The sequence below is a fragment of the Clytia hemisphaerica genome, unplaced genomic scaffold (assembly GCF_902728285.1).
Source record: "Clytia hemisphaerica strain Z4C2 unplaced genomic scaffold, Clytia hemisphaerica genome assembly, whole genome shotgun sequence".
Lineage (NCBI taxonomy): Eukaryota > Metazoa > Cnidaria > Hydrozoa > Leptothecata > Clytiidae > Clytia > Clytia hemisphaerica.
This window is the reverse complement of record NW_027103334.1, coordinates 8,784-25,835: the sequence shown is the minus strand read 5'-3', so window position 1 is coordinate 25,835 and position 17,052 is coordinate 8,784. Positions and strand designations below refer to the sequence as shown.

Sequence of the window (17,052 nt, the reverse complement as noted above, 5' to 3'; positions counted from 1 at the left end):
CGGTGTGACAGAAATGGCCCTTTTTTAGTACGGTTTTGAGGAAAAAAGACACGGGAAAACGGTATTTTAAATTCAGATGGTGACGGTGATTAGCCATATTTTTTGTCAGTATTCCGGTATTTTAATCTCTACGAACCGGTGTGACGGTGTTATGACGGAAAAACGGTATTTCGAACCCTTACAAACCCCCTTAGGTAATTACTGTTACACATTTGAGAGTCAAAGAAAGGAATTCTTTTGAGAGAAACTCATTTCACAAATATTTGTCTGTAAAGTCTCAGAAAATTTGAAAAACTAATTTTATGTTATCTGCTTAAGTCTATCCATTGATTTCAAAGCCCCGAAATGGCTAGATCCGAAACTCCTAGATGGGAAATGAAGCCGCTTATTATTTCCCATCCAAAACACGTGACCGGTATGTTTTTCGAAGAAAATTTCTAAATGCGAGGCAAAATTAAGGCTTCACTTTTTCTTGCTTGAGTAAGGTTGAAAATTCCTCTCTAGCCCCTTCAGATTTTCAAATTCAATGAGTCAAACATCAGGGGTATATACTCGCCATTCTCTATTCTTTAAATAATGATGTGATTGAAACATGGGATGGACACTGAAAATTTGATAGACCATTTTTGCAAGGTTAATTTTAGCCTGGGAATCCAAGCTCATAATCTTAGAAAAAACAAAAAATACCTCACCTCACAAAGTTCTAAGATTATAGAGCTTGGTGCAGGTAGATTAGTCTGACACAGAATGTTATAAACAGTCTTTGTGTGAACCCTTGTTAACAGACTTTCTGAACTTTGGAAACCCAGGCAAACACACATAATTAACTTACCATAAAAACTCTTTCACAAGCTCTAAAGACTTTCAAAACTACTAAAAACTACATCAAAACATCAGCCACATGTATTTAGACTTCCAGCCAACAGCCATTTTGTTTCGAAATGAATCTATGTTTTCATTTTCATTTGTTTTCCTTTTTTCTGCAGAGTCAGCTTTTTCCATAAATTATGCGCGCATCGAAATTATCAAAATGCGCGCGAAAGTACTGCTAAGTAATACGCCAAAAGCTGGCCAATCAGGCCGAACCTGCATTGCAGGGGAAAATCTCCCTGCAGGCTAGTTACCTGCGCCAAGCGTTAAACAAGCAGCAAAAATATCGTAAACTAGACTGTGAATAAAGTTTAACGCTTGGATTCCCAGGCTAGGTTAATTTCAGAGAAAGCTAAATACGATTCATTGCTAGTTGATCACAGATAACTCACACAGACATTGACAAACTACTTACGGATGCAAAGACGTCCATTTCTGGCAACGGAGAAAACCATCCCATATCCAACTTTGCATCGTTTTCCGTTGAAATCTTCATACTCTGTAAATTGACGATTGATCGATCTGTATACTGTCCTGAAACAACGATAACTTATTCTATCAACTTTTCATACAGCTATATTACAGGTTTTTTAATAAAAATATCCAAAAATTTTTAAGCCTTCTGTTGTTTTGATTAACTTTTGCCTTTTAAGCCTAAAAATGTTTTCCGAGTAATTTTGTCCATTTACCTAAAAAATTGGATGCTTTAGAGTCCGCAAAGCATTAAAAAATATTGAATAAAAAATGTTCAAAAAGTGCGCAAGGTTACAATTACAAAAGTGCGCATAAATCACGAAAGCTAAACTTCTGATATCACTTACTTCCGAGAATAACATTTCTTTTCCCATAACAAACCACAGCGTATATAAGTCAATACGGTTATTGGTGCGGTAACTGTCTTTGTCACGTGGTACGAACATCTAGAGGTAAAAAAAATCATTCATGGGAATTAAAGGCAATAGAAATGTTACGAGTACAATCACAAAATCTCGTTTTCAAGACAAGTGGTACCATTGCAAGCGGTTTGCGTGATGTTGAGCAGGGACTTTTATGGAAATTCTTTCCTCGTTATTGCGTGATCAGAGGTCAAATCGTGATCGAGATTTGAAAGATTTTTAAGACGTGATGCGTGGTTTGGGCTTTTTTCAAAGGGGTTGGGATGTGTGATTATCCAAGTTTTTTGCTGTTTTATCTGATTGTGATTGAAGATAAAAAATTGCGTGATATCGTGATCAGCGTTACCACGTGGGAGCCATTGAGCAATCGGTTGTAAAAAAAGCTAAAGTAAAAAAATACCAACCAAGAAACTTAAACTGTCCCCAAATAATATAATTTTCAATCCATTAATTTGTAGCGCTTATGATTACATTTACAACAATGTTACATGATTTTTAAAGTCTGTTCTAAATCTTTTATTATTGTGTATGGACTTCAAGTGGTGTGCGACTTTTAGACACCCCGTTCTCACAGACCCACTGGGACCCCTTCCCCTCTGGAAAAATTGGCCAAAATATCATCCCCGGTGGAAAAGGCAATAAAATTCCTCCAATTTTCGTCCCCATCGAAAATAATCAAATAAACCAATCATCAGTGCAAAATATTTACTATTTTTCCATCTCCACTGAATTTTCTACCTTGAAATAAAAAAGTTGAAATCCCCAGCCATAAGAAAATCCAGTTAGTTATTTTTACACCGTGGCTTGTTTCTGCCACAGAATCGAATCAAATTTTATCAAATATTTTGTGAAAAAAGTAAGATACAAATAACCTTGTTAGAAGTCGTGTTACGATGTGTAAATTTTCTTGTTGCACTTAAAAAATAATACGGTAGAATAGAAATATTGACTTTTTTAGAAAATCACCCAATTAAGCTTGAGCGTTTCGGGCAAATAAATAACTTGACATTTTGGACAAGAGAAAACCACCCAGTTAAGCTTGAGCGTTTCGGGCAATTAACTTGACAATTTGGACAGGAAAAAATCACCCAGTTAGGCTTGAGCGTTTCGGGCAAATAACTTGACATTTTGGACAGGATGAAATCCCCAGTTAGGCTTTTCTAAATATTCACGTTTGAATTTGCACATAGTTTTGTTGTTTCAATCAAATATTTTAATCCGCTTTTCCCGAAGTTGTACCAAATTTTGTTGAAACAATTTAAAATCATGGTGATGAGTATTTTCAGCCAACGAATCGAATTGTTAAAAATGTTTAGATAAGTATTTGCCTGAAGAGCACAAGCTTAACATGTCAGAAAAAGGTGTTGAGACATTTCCCTGAAAAGCATAAGCTTAACTTGTCGGGAATAATGTTTAGATATAATATTTATCCTGTTTGCTAAATGAGAACCTGATCAAATAATTGGCATTTTTTCGGCGCCATTTTTTCCTGAAAATGTGTCATCGTGAATGTCACAATAATAACTTGCCAGTTATAATTTGACCAGATAAAAACTCGGATGTGTTATCAAGTTAACATGTCCGACATGTAGCTCTGTTAACAATAGAATTTTGTAGTCTACTTATTTGCATGCATTTGCAAGGCTAACTACAACGCGATTAAAGGCAGAAACAAGCCACCGTATTTTTATCATCCCCACTGGCTAGAAAAATCCTACCGGGTTAGTGAGAAGGGGGTGTTTTTAGCTTAATATACACGATTGGATATCATCGAAATAATCGAACATTTTACTGACCAAACTAATCCAAACTCCCATTTCTTTAAAAATTGTGAGTGTTCGATTGATTTTTTTTACTCGAGCTTTAATCGTTCGATGGAGTTCGATTAGTTTGATTGTTCGATTGGTACCACAAGTTCAAGAGAAAAATTAAGCCAAATGTTGTCAAACGTGCCAGCTGAGACAAATAAGGATAAATTTTTGTGCTCGCCGTTGTCGGTGATTCAAAAAGTGTTGGTCTTTTGGTCCCCCCTTTGTAAATATACAGATGCAATACATACCGTCCTGAAAAAGCTTCGACATTGCCATCCTCGATGACGTCACTATAATCGGGTGCACATTTACCATCCACCATTCCAAGATGGTGGACATTAAAAAGGAAGAACATAAAAGTGATAACACCCACCATTCTCGTAAACTTTGAAACTAAATCATGATGGAAGGAAAGCCCTTACTAAAGTTTATTCGCTATAAGTGTGCACTGACTAATTCTTGCTTTGTTTGCTATTTTCAATCAATGCTTCGATTCCGAATAAACAACATGTTTTTCTATAAGCATAACGTTTATAAACATATGCTCGATTTTTCTATTGTTTAAGAAAAATCAAATGCTAAGCATAATACGAGTCTGATATGAGATTTTTTTCATTAAAAAAAACGTATACCTATAAAACCTGTATATACCTTTAGAAAAGATTATTCAGAGCGCTAAAATTTTTGAAATTGAAGATGAAAAATGTGTTTTTTATCCTTTGATGCTAAAAACTTGTTGAAGTGAGCAAAAGATGACTTACTTATTACCTTCTAGAGACTGTAGCAATAATGTCATGTGCAAAATGTATTGCTAAAAACCGAAAGGTTTCAATGTCTCTCTACACCAACAAAGAGGTTTCTAGCATCAAAGTTTAAGAAGTTAATCGGTGTCTTCATTTTTCATTTTCGTTTCCAAAAAATACAGTACTCTGTGAACGGTATATAATTTGTTAGAATCGAAGTATTTGTTGAAAAATGACAAGCAAAACATGAGTTGTGTACACTTTATAGCGAAAAGGCTTTAAATGAGTGACTTGTCCTTGGTTTACTTTGAACCTCTAAGTGCAAATAGGGATAAAAATTAGTTTGTAAAAGGTATGTAAATAAAAGTGAGGATCACAAGTTTGCATGTTTGACCAAACCTTGCTTTGTCTTTTCTTGTTCGTGATATGCCGTACATTTGTTGACTTCTTTTTTTCTCCTGGTTAAACCAACAAATGATATTTCTAGGAACTAATTTATCTGATATTCCGATGGCGGATTGGCGGCCGCCCACGCTAAAGCTCTAAAGGGAGCGGGCCAATTTCCCATCGGAGAGGAATGATAGTCGGCCTTTGATGTGCCGCACCCTCAGTCGGGTTCAACAGCCCTTGTGCGTAAACCTATAAATATTTCGGTTGGACCCGCCAATCCCCGAAAACGAGGGCTGGGTTACCAGACCTCCCGCTGCAAAATTCTTGACGCGGTCTCGCAAAATTCCGTAATGTAAACCTCCCAGATGTTGAAAATTTTCCCGATCTTCAGAGCTTTAGCGTGTCGGATGAAAATTTCACCATCTGGGTGCCAGATAAGGAACTAATCTAACAAACAAAGTTTGGTAAACACGAGTGTCCGATAATCCAAATTTTTCTCAGTTTCGGCCAAATATATATGGTATCTATTGAGATTTGGGATCTAACCATTCAAACCAATTTTTCAGATTCTGTCTTTACTCATTCGACGGCACTTGATTAACCCGGCCAGTAAATCTTAGAAATCTGACTCAGTCGAAGTAAGAGAATTTACTCTTTACCAACATGTTTAACAAAACTGTCAAAAAAGCACAAACAATGCATAACGAAGCTGTTAAATTTTGTGAATTTGATTAACAAAGAATTTTTTGCCGTCCGACAAAATTCGCATACAATTTTTAAAAAGTTTTTAAAATACAATGCTTTTTAGCCATCTTTAGAAAAATCAACCAGAAATTGTTGTCACTGGTCCTAGGGAAATTTAAGTTCAAAAGACTTCTTCTAACAAAAAACTAGTTTAATCTGAGTATCCAGGTTGCTATTAACAACCAGAAACCATCATCACTATCATTTGGCTGACAACAATCTCACTTTCCAATTCGAGTTGAGATTATTGACAGAACACTCTCTTCAGCATTTGTGATTTCTCACACTTCATAGAGCGACTTTTCTTTTGTTCTTTTTAACGACATGTATGTTGCATTAACAATAGAAAGTGCGTGAGTTCTTGTATCCATTCCATTGCTTTGGAAGTCTCCTGAAAACAATCAAATATGGGTGATTTGAAAAACTTTGGACCACTGAAAGTCTGACTGGAAAATCGTCCTCAAGGAAAAAATACCCTAAATTTTAATCACTGTTGCAAAAGTCATTTTCTCCTCATTATCTGCTCTTAACCTTGAGGATTGGAAAGCAATAGAAAGGATATAACGTAAATTAACGAAAAATGACCTGGTGCAGCAACTTCGTCATCCTGAACAAAAAGAAAAACAAATGTTTAATCCTTGAAATCGAAAAACTTTCAATGATTAATTTGAGATATTGAAAATATTCAAAGTTGATTCAAGAGGAGATTACGAAGGTATGTCGAAGAGGCGTATTTTTTTTCCTTAAACGGACGGAAATATCTTTGATGGTCGGGAATATCCTGGCGTAATGGTCGGAAATATCATTTTTATGGTCGGAAATATCGAAAGATGGTCAGAAATATCTTTTGATGGTCGGACATACCTAAAACCTTTGATTGTTTTCAAAATCGTGGGAAAGTTGATAGTTGAAAATATCCGGAGCTTCTTTAAATATGCTTTGTCAGCATTTTTATAAACAAACGTGGTAGAGAAGATTCGAATTCAAAGATTTCGAATGTTTTCGTTCAGATTTTAATAATTTTGCTGTCTCGTTCATAGGCGTAGCGAGATACCCTGCAAAACTTATGAGGGAGTGCAGACGTTTATAACATATTCATCATCTTTTGATAAAACAAAGACAAAAATTATACAATACATGGGGACCAGCAACATGGTGGAAGTTTTCTCACCACTCGTTTTTGTGATCTTATGGACTTAATTGATCATCCAAAAAAGTTACCTTAAGGGAACTTATTTTGGCGGGAACTAATTTTGGCGAATTTGGCGAAGTTAGACGAAATTCGCCAAATTTAGTTCCCGCCAAAATTAAACATTTTGCTCACTCGTCAAAATAAGTTCCCGCCAAAATTAAATTTTTTGTTTCCTTGCCTAAATAACCCCTGAAATTCATCAAAATTGCTCAAAATAAGGCAAAATAGAACAGATTTACGCTGTCATTCGCCAAAATTAGTTCCCACCAAAATTAAAAAAAAAATCACTATTCGCCAAAATAAGTTCCCGCCAAATTTAAACGTTTTCAAGATTTTTGCTGCTCGCCAAAATTAGTTCCCGCCAAAATAAGTTCCCTTAAGATTCTCTAAGACAAGCAAAATAAATTTTTGCAATTATATCGGACTATCAAAAGTTACAGACATTCTTGTTTCCACTGCCAATTATATCTGGATACACTTCATCAGTGTTATCTTCAAAAATACAAAGGAGATGGGTGTCCAGTCGTTTATATGTTCATGCTTGAAAGAAAGATTAAAAAAAAAAGACATTTCTTTTCAAAAGTTCTTTACCCTGCTTGTGCGCTTTCTTTCCTTCGTCACAGATTTTGTAAAACCCCCCTAAAATTTCCTTGACTTGAAATTCAACTAGCTTCATGCTCATGAGTTATTTGTTTAGAAAGTACAATCATGGTGAAAATATATTGAGAATTTAGCTTATTTCCTCGTTTTTCGAAATTTGGAGTTCGGGCGAGAAAGTCACTTTTGGGCTAATTGATGAATTTATTCGCGTATTTCAATTCGGGAGGGGTTTATAGACTTTTAGGCTATATTCTGAGCCATATTGGACCATTTTTGAGCTTTTGGATCCTTAGATCCAAAGCTCCTTTAGTCTAGTGTTAAAACTCTACCCTTTTAACCTAATTTAGAGCGCTTCCAAATCGTTTGTGGTTATAAGATTTCGTAGGAATTTCCCTTTTTTCTCATAATTACGACCATAATTGTAGATCTCTGTATCTCTTATCTATCCCTTGACACTGAGGGCTTTACGAAGCAACTTAGAGGTTTTTGATAAACTGTACTAGATAACGCTGATAAGTAACTAAGGGGGTAACTATGCAGCATACTCCACTGAACTCAGCGTCAACAAATATTATCAAAAAGCAAAGTTTAGCCAGGAGTGGAATCTAATCTAGGCTTTACGAGATTCTGTTCATCTCGTATCTTCTCTACCATGTTTGTTTATATAATATGCCGACAAGGCATTTTTAAAGAAACTCGGGATATTTCCGACCATCAATTTTCCCACGATTTTGAAAATGAAGAGTTTTAGATAAGTCCGACCATCAAAAAATATTTCCCAGCATCTTATGATATTTTCGTCTATAAAAATTATATTTCCGTCCGTCTAAGGAAAAAAAAATACGCATCGAAAAGATACGAATGAGTTGAGCTTCTAGTCTATAAGTTCATGAAAACGTCTACTAACTTACAGTGATATCTGCAGCATTTTGATTTGCACTAAAATAAATAAGGAAGGACGTTAAAAATCTAAGTTGTTTTCGAAATCGAGATAACGTATAGGGAATTAAACAGGGTATCTCGGAGGGGTACTAGGTTCGAGAGATGACGGGTATGTCTAAGACAACTCCTTAGAGATGCCGAATTTCGAAAATGCTGTCCTTTTTTGACGTTTCAAGAATTTATGACCCTTTTAGGGACTCCATTTTTGATTTTCGTAGTTTTGGAACCATTACAGAGTCTCAATTTGCTTTTTAATGGTTTTTGTATTTTGTACGTTCCCCCTTGAGGGACTTTCGAGGGTGCATAACCGGGACCTTTATGGCTTGTATATACCCAGCACCCATTTTGCCTAAGTAACCCACCCCACCTCGGGCAGAGGTACGCGCTTTTTTATAAGAATGTACACGCTTTTTTTAATAAGAATTACACTTTATAAGAATGTCCGAAAAAGTTAAGAATATCCATGATGAAATGGATTTACACCATTCTTATAAAAAAAAAGCGTGCACTCCATCAAATATCCATGATGAAGTTGGCCAAAAAATAAGAATATGCTAAGAATCATCCATCATCGTGGAGTTTGTCAACAGAGCCTAAGAATGCCATTTTCAGAGCATTTTAACTGTAAATGCTAATCATCTCAAGTAAGGCTCAAATTTTCACAAAAATTACATTTTATGCTTCAGGCATATATTACATGTTGTTTGTCAGGGTTGAATTTGGATCCCAACTACAGTAAACTAAGAACACCGCAAAAATATTTTAAAATGATTTTTCCCAAAAAATTAAGAATATTTATGATGAAATGAAAAAACACCATTTTTATAAAAAAACGTTACTTCAACCGTACACACTTACTTCACAGTGGTCAAGCTCAAATCTGAAAATGAAAAAAGAAAAATGATCAAATTCGCAAAATCTTGAAATTATCAGTTTTCTTTCACTATCCAGTTTGTAAGATTACTTGTTGATTTGAAAGAAATAATCCCGGGGGGGGGGTGGGTACTAGGGTTGCGAGCTGACAGGGGGATGCTGCCCGACTTTCTAACTTTGGACCCTTACCGGGAATAAAAGGAGAAAACAAAAGAAAAATTGAAATTGAAAGATTTTTCCGACCCTTAGCGGAAATTTGGAAATCCAAAAAAGGTACCCTTAAGAATGGCACATACTTTAGGCGTAGAAACTTTCGCGAGCAGAAACTTTCGCGATTTTCGCGAATTTTGGCCCTTTTCGCGAAAGTAAATGTCTTTAAAAATTCTAGGAAGGGCCATTCGCGAAAGTTTATGCTCGCGAAAAATTCTTGACAAAATAGAAAATCTGTAAAACTTCAAACTTTGAATAAAATGTAACTTTTATGGCACTTTTTAGCCTGCTATAAGACTAACTAGCAGTTAGCTGAAGCTATAAATGCCCCGAAACCGCCGGAGTTAAACATTTATTGCCAGCCATTATAATTTGATAAGTAACATTTAGTTACGACGATAAAAGCCTTTTAAAACAACATTATGTTCTAAAGTTGAAATTAGATGTAAAGTCCTTTTCTTGGCTGTCATCCTTAAAGTCCGGCAGTAGGACGTGACAACTGAGGAGTATATTCTGACTCAACCTCAAGATTACTTTGGAATAATTAATCATTGAAAATAAAATCAGGCTATTTCGAGCAAAATAAGGGGCCTTCTCTTTGACAGCTGAAACTATTCTTAGAGATTGATAAACGTGGGGGGGGTCCTAATAAGGTCCGGGGGGTTGGAAAATTTTCGAAAAATTAACAAGGGGGGGCGTTTATTTGGAACGTAAGAGTAGGCATGTATTGTATTAAAATTAGTATTTTTCGTGTTAAAATATTATCGTTTAAAATGGAAAGAAGTCTCTATAAAAATATGCTTCCTGCTTTAAAATATTGATAAGTCCGTCTCAACACAATTCAATTTCCAACTACCACGTTGTGTGGTATGACATTTAAAATAGTTAAAGACCAAAAACACCAGTCTACTATCAGGAAATAAGCATCATTGTATCAGCATCTTTGTGTATATCCGAAGTCAACAACATTTATAACGTTTAGGTTTTGTTGAATCTAACCTATTCGTAATCTGTTGTAGATAGAAATACAGCATTCATGTAGTTAATATATAACTGCTGTGAATTGATAACGTTAAGGTTTATTTGTTGAATGTAAATTATTCATAACCCGTTGTACTTGTTATCATGTAGTCGATATAAATAACTGATCTGAATTAATACACGCATCAGGAACATCAAGGAAAATGGTTGAACAAATAGCATCGAATTGACGGAACATGCTAGAGGTCAAATTGTGAAATAACGATACGAAGGTTGATTATTGAAATCATTTTCTCGTTTTGTTGATAAGCTTGAAAATGACCTAAAAACGGAGAAAAAAATCAAATCATTTAAAATTGTTAAAAATGAGCCATTATGTCACTATAAACCTTTCTGCTAGATTAAGCCTGTTCAAAGGGATGTTTTGATTGATTCTGGTTCTTCACCTAAAAAGGCTCAAAATTTGAGAGGTGTAGCTTTGGGCGACTTCTGTTGCCATGTAACGTGAAAAAAGTAGTACCACTATAACATAAGACATAACTCTACAAATTATACTGTTGCACTGAAAAAACACTCACGACAACTAAATAACACTCTTACCTTTAGGAAGTGTCATGTAGAAGCATCATTGAATTGTGTTTGTGACATGTATTTCAAATCGAGCTTTAAATAGAAAAAAATCATTATTTACAATTTTGAAAATGTATTACCACCCACCCAGTCATTAAAAACGTTTAGTTCTCATCAATGTACACCCTTATCAAATCAATCTCGCCTCAGTTTCTAGTGCCAAACCGTTAATTTTCTGTTCTTCTAATTCTCTAAATTTAAAATTTTTCCTTTTCTTAATATCTTGTAATCGCTCTAATGTCATTGGCTCGATTATCATATCTTTTAGCTTTCTCACTCTTGAGATCCCAACATACGCTAAACCAATAAATCTTTCTGTATTTCCTAAATCAATCCATGCTTTATTCAAAGTTAATCCTTGAGACTTGTGAATAGTTATTGCCCAAGACAATCTCAAAGGTAGCTGTTGTCGCTCATGCGATGTACCGCGAAGGTCTGAAGAATTTGTTAAAGGAATAATCGGAACACAGCGAGGCTGGTCTTCGCATATACTTGGTCCTTTATAAAAAGAGTCAAATTGAACAATAACAGCTATAGGTAGATTTGGAGGAGAATCTCCTTCTTGATAAATAATATCTTTAACTATTCCCATTGACCCATTACAAAGTCCTTGGTCTGTCCAAAGGTTTCTAGTCAACATTACTCTTGCACCGATGCTTAAAAATACCTTAGGTTCTAATCCACCCATGTCGTCTGAAGAAAGTTTAGCTGATTCTTTATTACTGTGTCTTGCATTAATTTGTGCCACTGGGACATTTAAGCTCATCAATGCTTCATGGTTATCGGAAGCAACTTTCTCATTTGAAAAAGATAATTTCACAAAGTCTTTTAAATTTAAATTATTAGTCAAATTGGCAGGTGTCCTAGATAAGAACATCTGCCAATCTTCCTCAGTTGAATCACCGTTTCTTAATCTCAATAAGGCAGCTTTGAATTTTACCTGCTCAAAATCATAACCTTTAGATCTTTCATTTACTGTCAGCTTTATCACAGTCGTAAACCTTCTATACATGCAAAAACCCAATGTACCAATTTCACTTCTAGGTTTCTTATGATACAATACTTCATCTCCAACAGGGGGTAATTGAGCAATGTCTCCTACCAAGATTATAGATATTCCACCAAAAGCTTTGTCTGATTCACCTGTTCCTTGTCTACACCGTTTATCTATCCATCCTAGCATATTTGACCAACAACAGAATACTCATCAATAATCATATATCTAATTCCACTGAGTCTTTCTTGTAGTCGTAAGAGTGCAGGACCCTTCAAATCGTTTCGGTTTTTTCCTCTTATTGGAAGATTCAATAAAGAATGCAAAGTCTTACCATTAATATTAAATGCAGCTATTCCAAAGTAGGCTGATACAATACATTTCTCTTTCAGTAAAGCTCTAATGTTATTAATTAAGTAACTTTTTCCACTCCCTGCTAACCCGGTAATCATCATGAATAGCTGATCTCTCTGATTCATATCATGATCTAATAATATATCAAATGCTTTTCTTTGCGACTCATTAAGGGAGTCTACTTTTAGTTCAAACACTTGTTCAACTGGGTTCTCAGACATTTCGGCTTTTCTTTTGTCAAGCCAAGAAACCATATTTCCAATCTGCTCTTCAGTGTAATTATTTCTACAAGACTGCCAATATTCTAAATCGTTATGAGATGGCTCATCTTGATTAATTTCGTTGTTATTCGCACATAAATCAGCTAAGTGCATCCATTCTTCACGTTCCCCTTCAACATTCTCTTCAAACTCATCAGTTTCTGACCTTTCAAAATATAATTCAGCATTATTAAATTCTCTTCTCCAATTAGGGACAACACTTTGACCTAAATCAGTTTGCAAAAACTCATTCCATTTTTGGCAAAACATATCAGTATCATTCTCACTTAAACCATCCCAAGCATCACTAATCCTGGTCCTCCATGGTTTGTATTTTAGCAGTTGGTATTTGCAAAATACATAAAAATTAGGTCCTTTTGGATCAAATGATGGTGTTGGGAAGGCTCTAACAATAACTGGCTTCTTACGTTTTTTCAAAACATCTTTTTGCACTGAATAGTTTGAAACAAATTGCATAAAATTGCTATCTAAAACGAATGCATCACATCCTTCAAGGTTAGCTCTGTTAGCATAATTATCAACAGTTGAAGCTTCAGTAAGGACATCCTCATTATTGATTTCAACCTTTCGAGATCCGTCAACCGAAACATTAACAACTTGAAAAGATGAACTGACCAGTTTTAATGATAATATATGGTGCATTACCTCTTGTATACTAAAATCTCTTTCCCCGACAGCTCTAATCATTAATTTCTGAATAACAGATCTCATTTGTTCAGTTCCTTTTAAATTCTCAACAACAGAAACAAAAGCGTCTCGAGCAACATCTGATATTTTTTCTGCCTTTGAGGCATACTTAGCAAGATATTCTAAACATGCATTGTAATCTATAATTGGTTGTATATCGCAATTAGCTCTCCATGATTGCAATTGCAATCTCTGATGCCTGTTTACTCTTGAGTCGTTTCTTTTTAATACAATTTTTGGTCTGTACTGCTTACCATATTTCTTTGAATTCAATTCTTCAAATTCAATATAAGTTTCATTGCAATCCTCAAAAGGAAAATTGAATCTACAATATTGTTCATCATCATTCTTTTTACGTAAGCAATAGGCTGTACTGCACTTAGTATGCCTCTGAACACTATTTACTAAATTTGCATAATCATCGTCAAGCTCATTTTCATCAATGTCTTCAACTTTTTTTTTGCATGGGTGCACTTTCGGTTTTACCCAGCCTTCTTCAGGAGTACAGGGGTTACAAGCTGTCACAATAGAATCAACATATTCAGTAACTTCCCTTTCTGCTGCTTTTCCTTCATTGACTTTAGTTTCAAGCTCAACTCTGACATTATCCTCAAATTCAGAATCTAGTAATTCTTTCTCAGCTATATGTCCTTCTAAAGCCTTTTGAGTAAGAGAGCACAATCCTGGGTCATTTTTAAGTTTTGCTACCCCATGAAAGTGGATAGAGCCTCTCATAACAGCATATTCAAATCTGTACCAGTGCCATTCAGCAGCTAAAGTCTCATAAAGCCAAAGTTTAGCAAAGTTTTCAACTCTGACAGTAAAAAAACCAGTCTATCAAATGAGGATTATTTATAATATTTTCTCGCAATGTATCACTTGAGCTATCATTATCATTTGAAAATAATGCATGATATTCTGGCCAATGGAATTCAGCACATGACAGAGTCCAAAAAATTGTTGGAGAACCAACCTGACTAATTGTAGCTTTTAATTCTTCTTTAGCCTGATTCCAGTACGCATTTGTACCTGTTACATTCTTCGCATATCTCATTAGCTTTTTCATGATTGTAGCATGACTACCTTCTCTAACCATATCCTGTAATTCATTAATTGTCAAATTAGCTTCTCCTGGATTTTGCTTCAAGTAAAAACTTCCTTGTCCCAACAGACGTCTACGATAAAGCATATTGTAAGCCCAAAACCCAAATCGAGGATGGGCTGCAAATCTGTATACCCATTTCCCATCTATCATTTCAGCAAATTTTATCAAATGTTTAATCTTTTCAGAAAAGATTCTGTATCACTTTTAGCAATAGACCTTCTGATGCTTGAATTGGTTGGATCTCCTTTACCATCTGGGAAAAGTGTTGGAAAAGCTAAAGTAGCCAAATACTCTGTAGTGAACTCATTTAAAGGCTCGTTGCCTATCTTAACAGATTCTGGATTCAAAATTGAATCATTAATTATATCTTTTTCTTTCTTAGTTTTTACTTTAATTGGAATAAAACTCCCCATTTCAGTATTGCAATCATAAGTTTTTTCTTCACTATCCTCAGAATTTGGACCAAAATCAGGAAGAATTCCCTCATTATCTAAATCATCATCTTCAACCTCTTCTTGATTGAAGTCTACATTCATTGGCATTTGCAAATAATCATCTTCAGGCAATTTATCAAATCTACTTCTATCAATAGTCACATTTTGGTACCTTGGGTTATTTGGTTCCCCCATACTATTCTTTCCGGTTAGCCACACTAATGCATCAAGAACTTTTTGTCTCCGCACTCTTAGGTCTCTTGATCTGTTATCTTTCCCGTCAATTTTAAAAACGATAACTGGTATATCACTGGGATATCTTGGCAAAACATTAGCAATGTGCTGAACATCATGCGGTAAAGTTAGAACATGTCCTTTATAAGCTTTTTGCCCTCCATTTGGCTTAGTATAAACTTGAATAATAGGAAATGCTCTAGCAATAAGCATTTCTTCAACCTGTGTTAAACCTTGCAGTTCCAGTGGAACTTTACTTGGAATCATATCATTTTCAATACTAAATTTCTTTGGCTGAGTTTTATCTCTTTTACATCGTACGCATTCATAATTACTTTTATCATTTGGAGTCTTACAAAGTGGCCAGCCTTCCTTACAAGTGTTGCACTGAAAAATAGTCATTTCTAATTTTTTGTGAAATTTATCACCCAAAAAGTCGCCATTCTTTTCTGTATTTTGCCTTTTTTTAGCATGATTACGTTCACGCTGCTGAGCCTTTATTTTCTCTTTATTCTTCTCATAATATTCTTTTTGTTTCTCATAATATTCTTTTTGTTTCTCTTTACGCAAATCTTTTGTTTTATCATGATTACGTTCACGCTGCTGAGCCTTTATTTTTTCTTTATTCTTCTCATAATATTCTTTTTGTTTTTCTTTACGCAAATCTTTTGTTTTATCATGATTACGCTCACGCTGAGCCTTTATTTTATCTTTATTCTTCTCATAATATTCTTTTTGTTTTTCTTTACGCAAATCTTTAGTTTTGGCGAAATATTCCTGACGCTTTTGTTTTTGCAAATCTTTTGTTTTGGCTAAATATTCCTTACGCTTGTCTTTTGTCTTTTCATAATAGTTTTTTTTATCCTCACAGTTGTTTTTGTAATAATTCTTCCTTTTCAAATTAATATGTTCCTTATTATTTGCATAATATCTTTTATCGATCTCAGCTTTATCTTCCTCAATTTTTTTGCTTTTGCTTCTTAATGGATAGTCCTTTAAATCATCTTTGCCCATCTTTCTTTTCCTCAAAGTGCTAGCTATCTCAAAATGTACAAAATTAGTTTGATCAGAAATGTTTTCCTTTATGTAAATGCAAAAAAAACCATCCATCTTTTTGAATCTCATAAAGTTGACGCAAGCTTTCGCAACAAAATGTTTTTTCATGTAAATCATCAATATAGATCCAATTGTTATCATCTAATACAGCACATGAAAAGTGGGCTCCTTTATGTCTAACAAGACCTCTCAGCACATAGTTTTGATCATTTAAAACCAAATTCTGTCCAAATTCTATATCATAATCACCTCCAAATTCTACAAGGTAGATTGTAGGTGCAACAAATGACACTAGCGATGTATCGTGAGAAATATTCCCACAACTACTGCACATTATTGATTTATCAATCATAACTGGGTTTAAAAGATTTTGCCAATTATAAAAGTCATCTAAAAGATTTAAGTTTAATTCTGAAATGTAATTCAAAAATATACTACATTGACGAATTAATTCTTCACCACAGTTAGGGCATGATCCCTCCATTCTGTAACGTGTCTCAAATAAAGCTTTCTCTTGCTCTGAAAAATTACGAACAATACTTCCTGAAAAAATCTGAGAAAACTCAGCATCGCAATCACGTTTTTCAAAAGATGTGCAATTTGCAATTAAGAAGTCCCAAACAGGCTGACGAATAATAGACAAGTTTTCTTCATTTTCTCTATCGTCTGTGATGTCTGCATTCAAAATGATACTGTATGACTTCAAACAATTTGTTAACAAATCAAAGAATAAGCTCTTCTGTGTCTCAATTTCAGCAATGTATGGGCCAAACGTAGTATATGCTATTTCCAAAAATGAGGTCTACTGCACATGTATACACTGAATCTTGGTGTCTACACAAATTCATAAAATGTAAGTCCTATTACCTCTATCATTTTTGTACAAACACGTACTCTCTGATCTATCTGTTCTCCTCTGAAGAAAGCTCATCAATAATTTTCTGAGAAAAATTCCTTCATCAGAAACTGAAGAAGCTCAATAAATTTCTGAGATATTTCTTCCGAAGAAGGCTCATCATGATTTT

At 34.7% G+C, this 17,052-nt stretch overlaps 1 protein-coding gene and 1 pseudogene across 1 annotated transcript; both read right to left on the bottom strand.

Annotated features, from left to right (window-relative positions):
• Positions 1-5,466: 5,466 nt before the first annotated feature.
• LOC136816321 (uncharacterized) lies at positions 5,467-9,068 on the bottom strand (the record flags this gene model as incomplete). Its single annotated transcript, XM_067072649.1, is given in 4 exon segments — positions 5,467-5,845; positions 6,040-6,061; positions 8,158-8,185; positions 9,047-9,068. Coding segments are annotated over 4 exon segments (182 nt in total), but the record flags the coding sequence as incomplete, so codon positions are not given.
• Positions 9,069-10,856: 1,788 nt separating this feature from the next.
• LOC136816448 (uncharacterized) lies at positions 10,857-14,487 on the bottom strand (annotated as a pseudogene).
• Between the last annotated feature and the right edge of the window lie 2,565 nt (positions 14,488-17,052).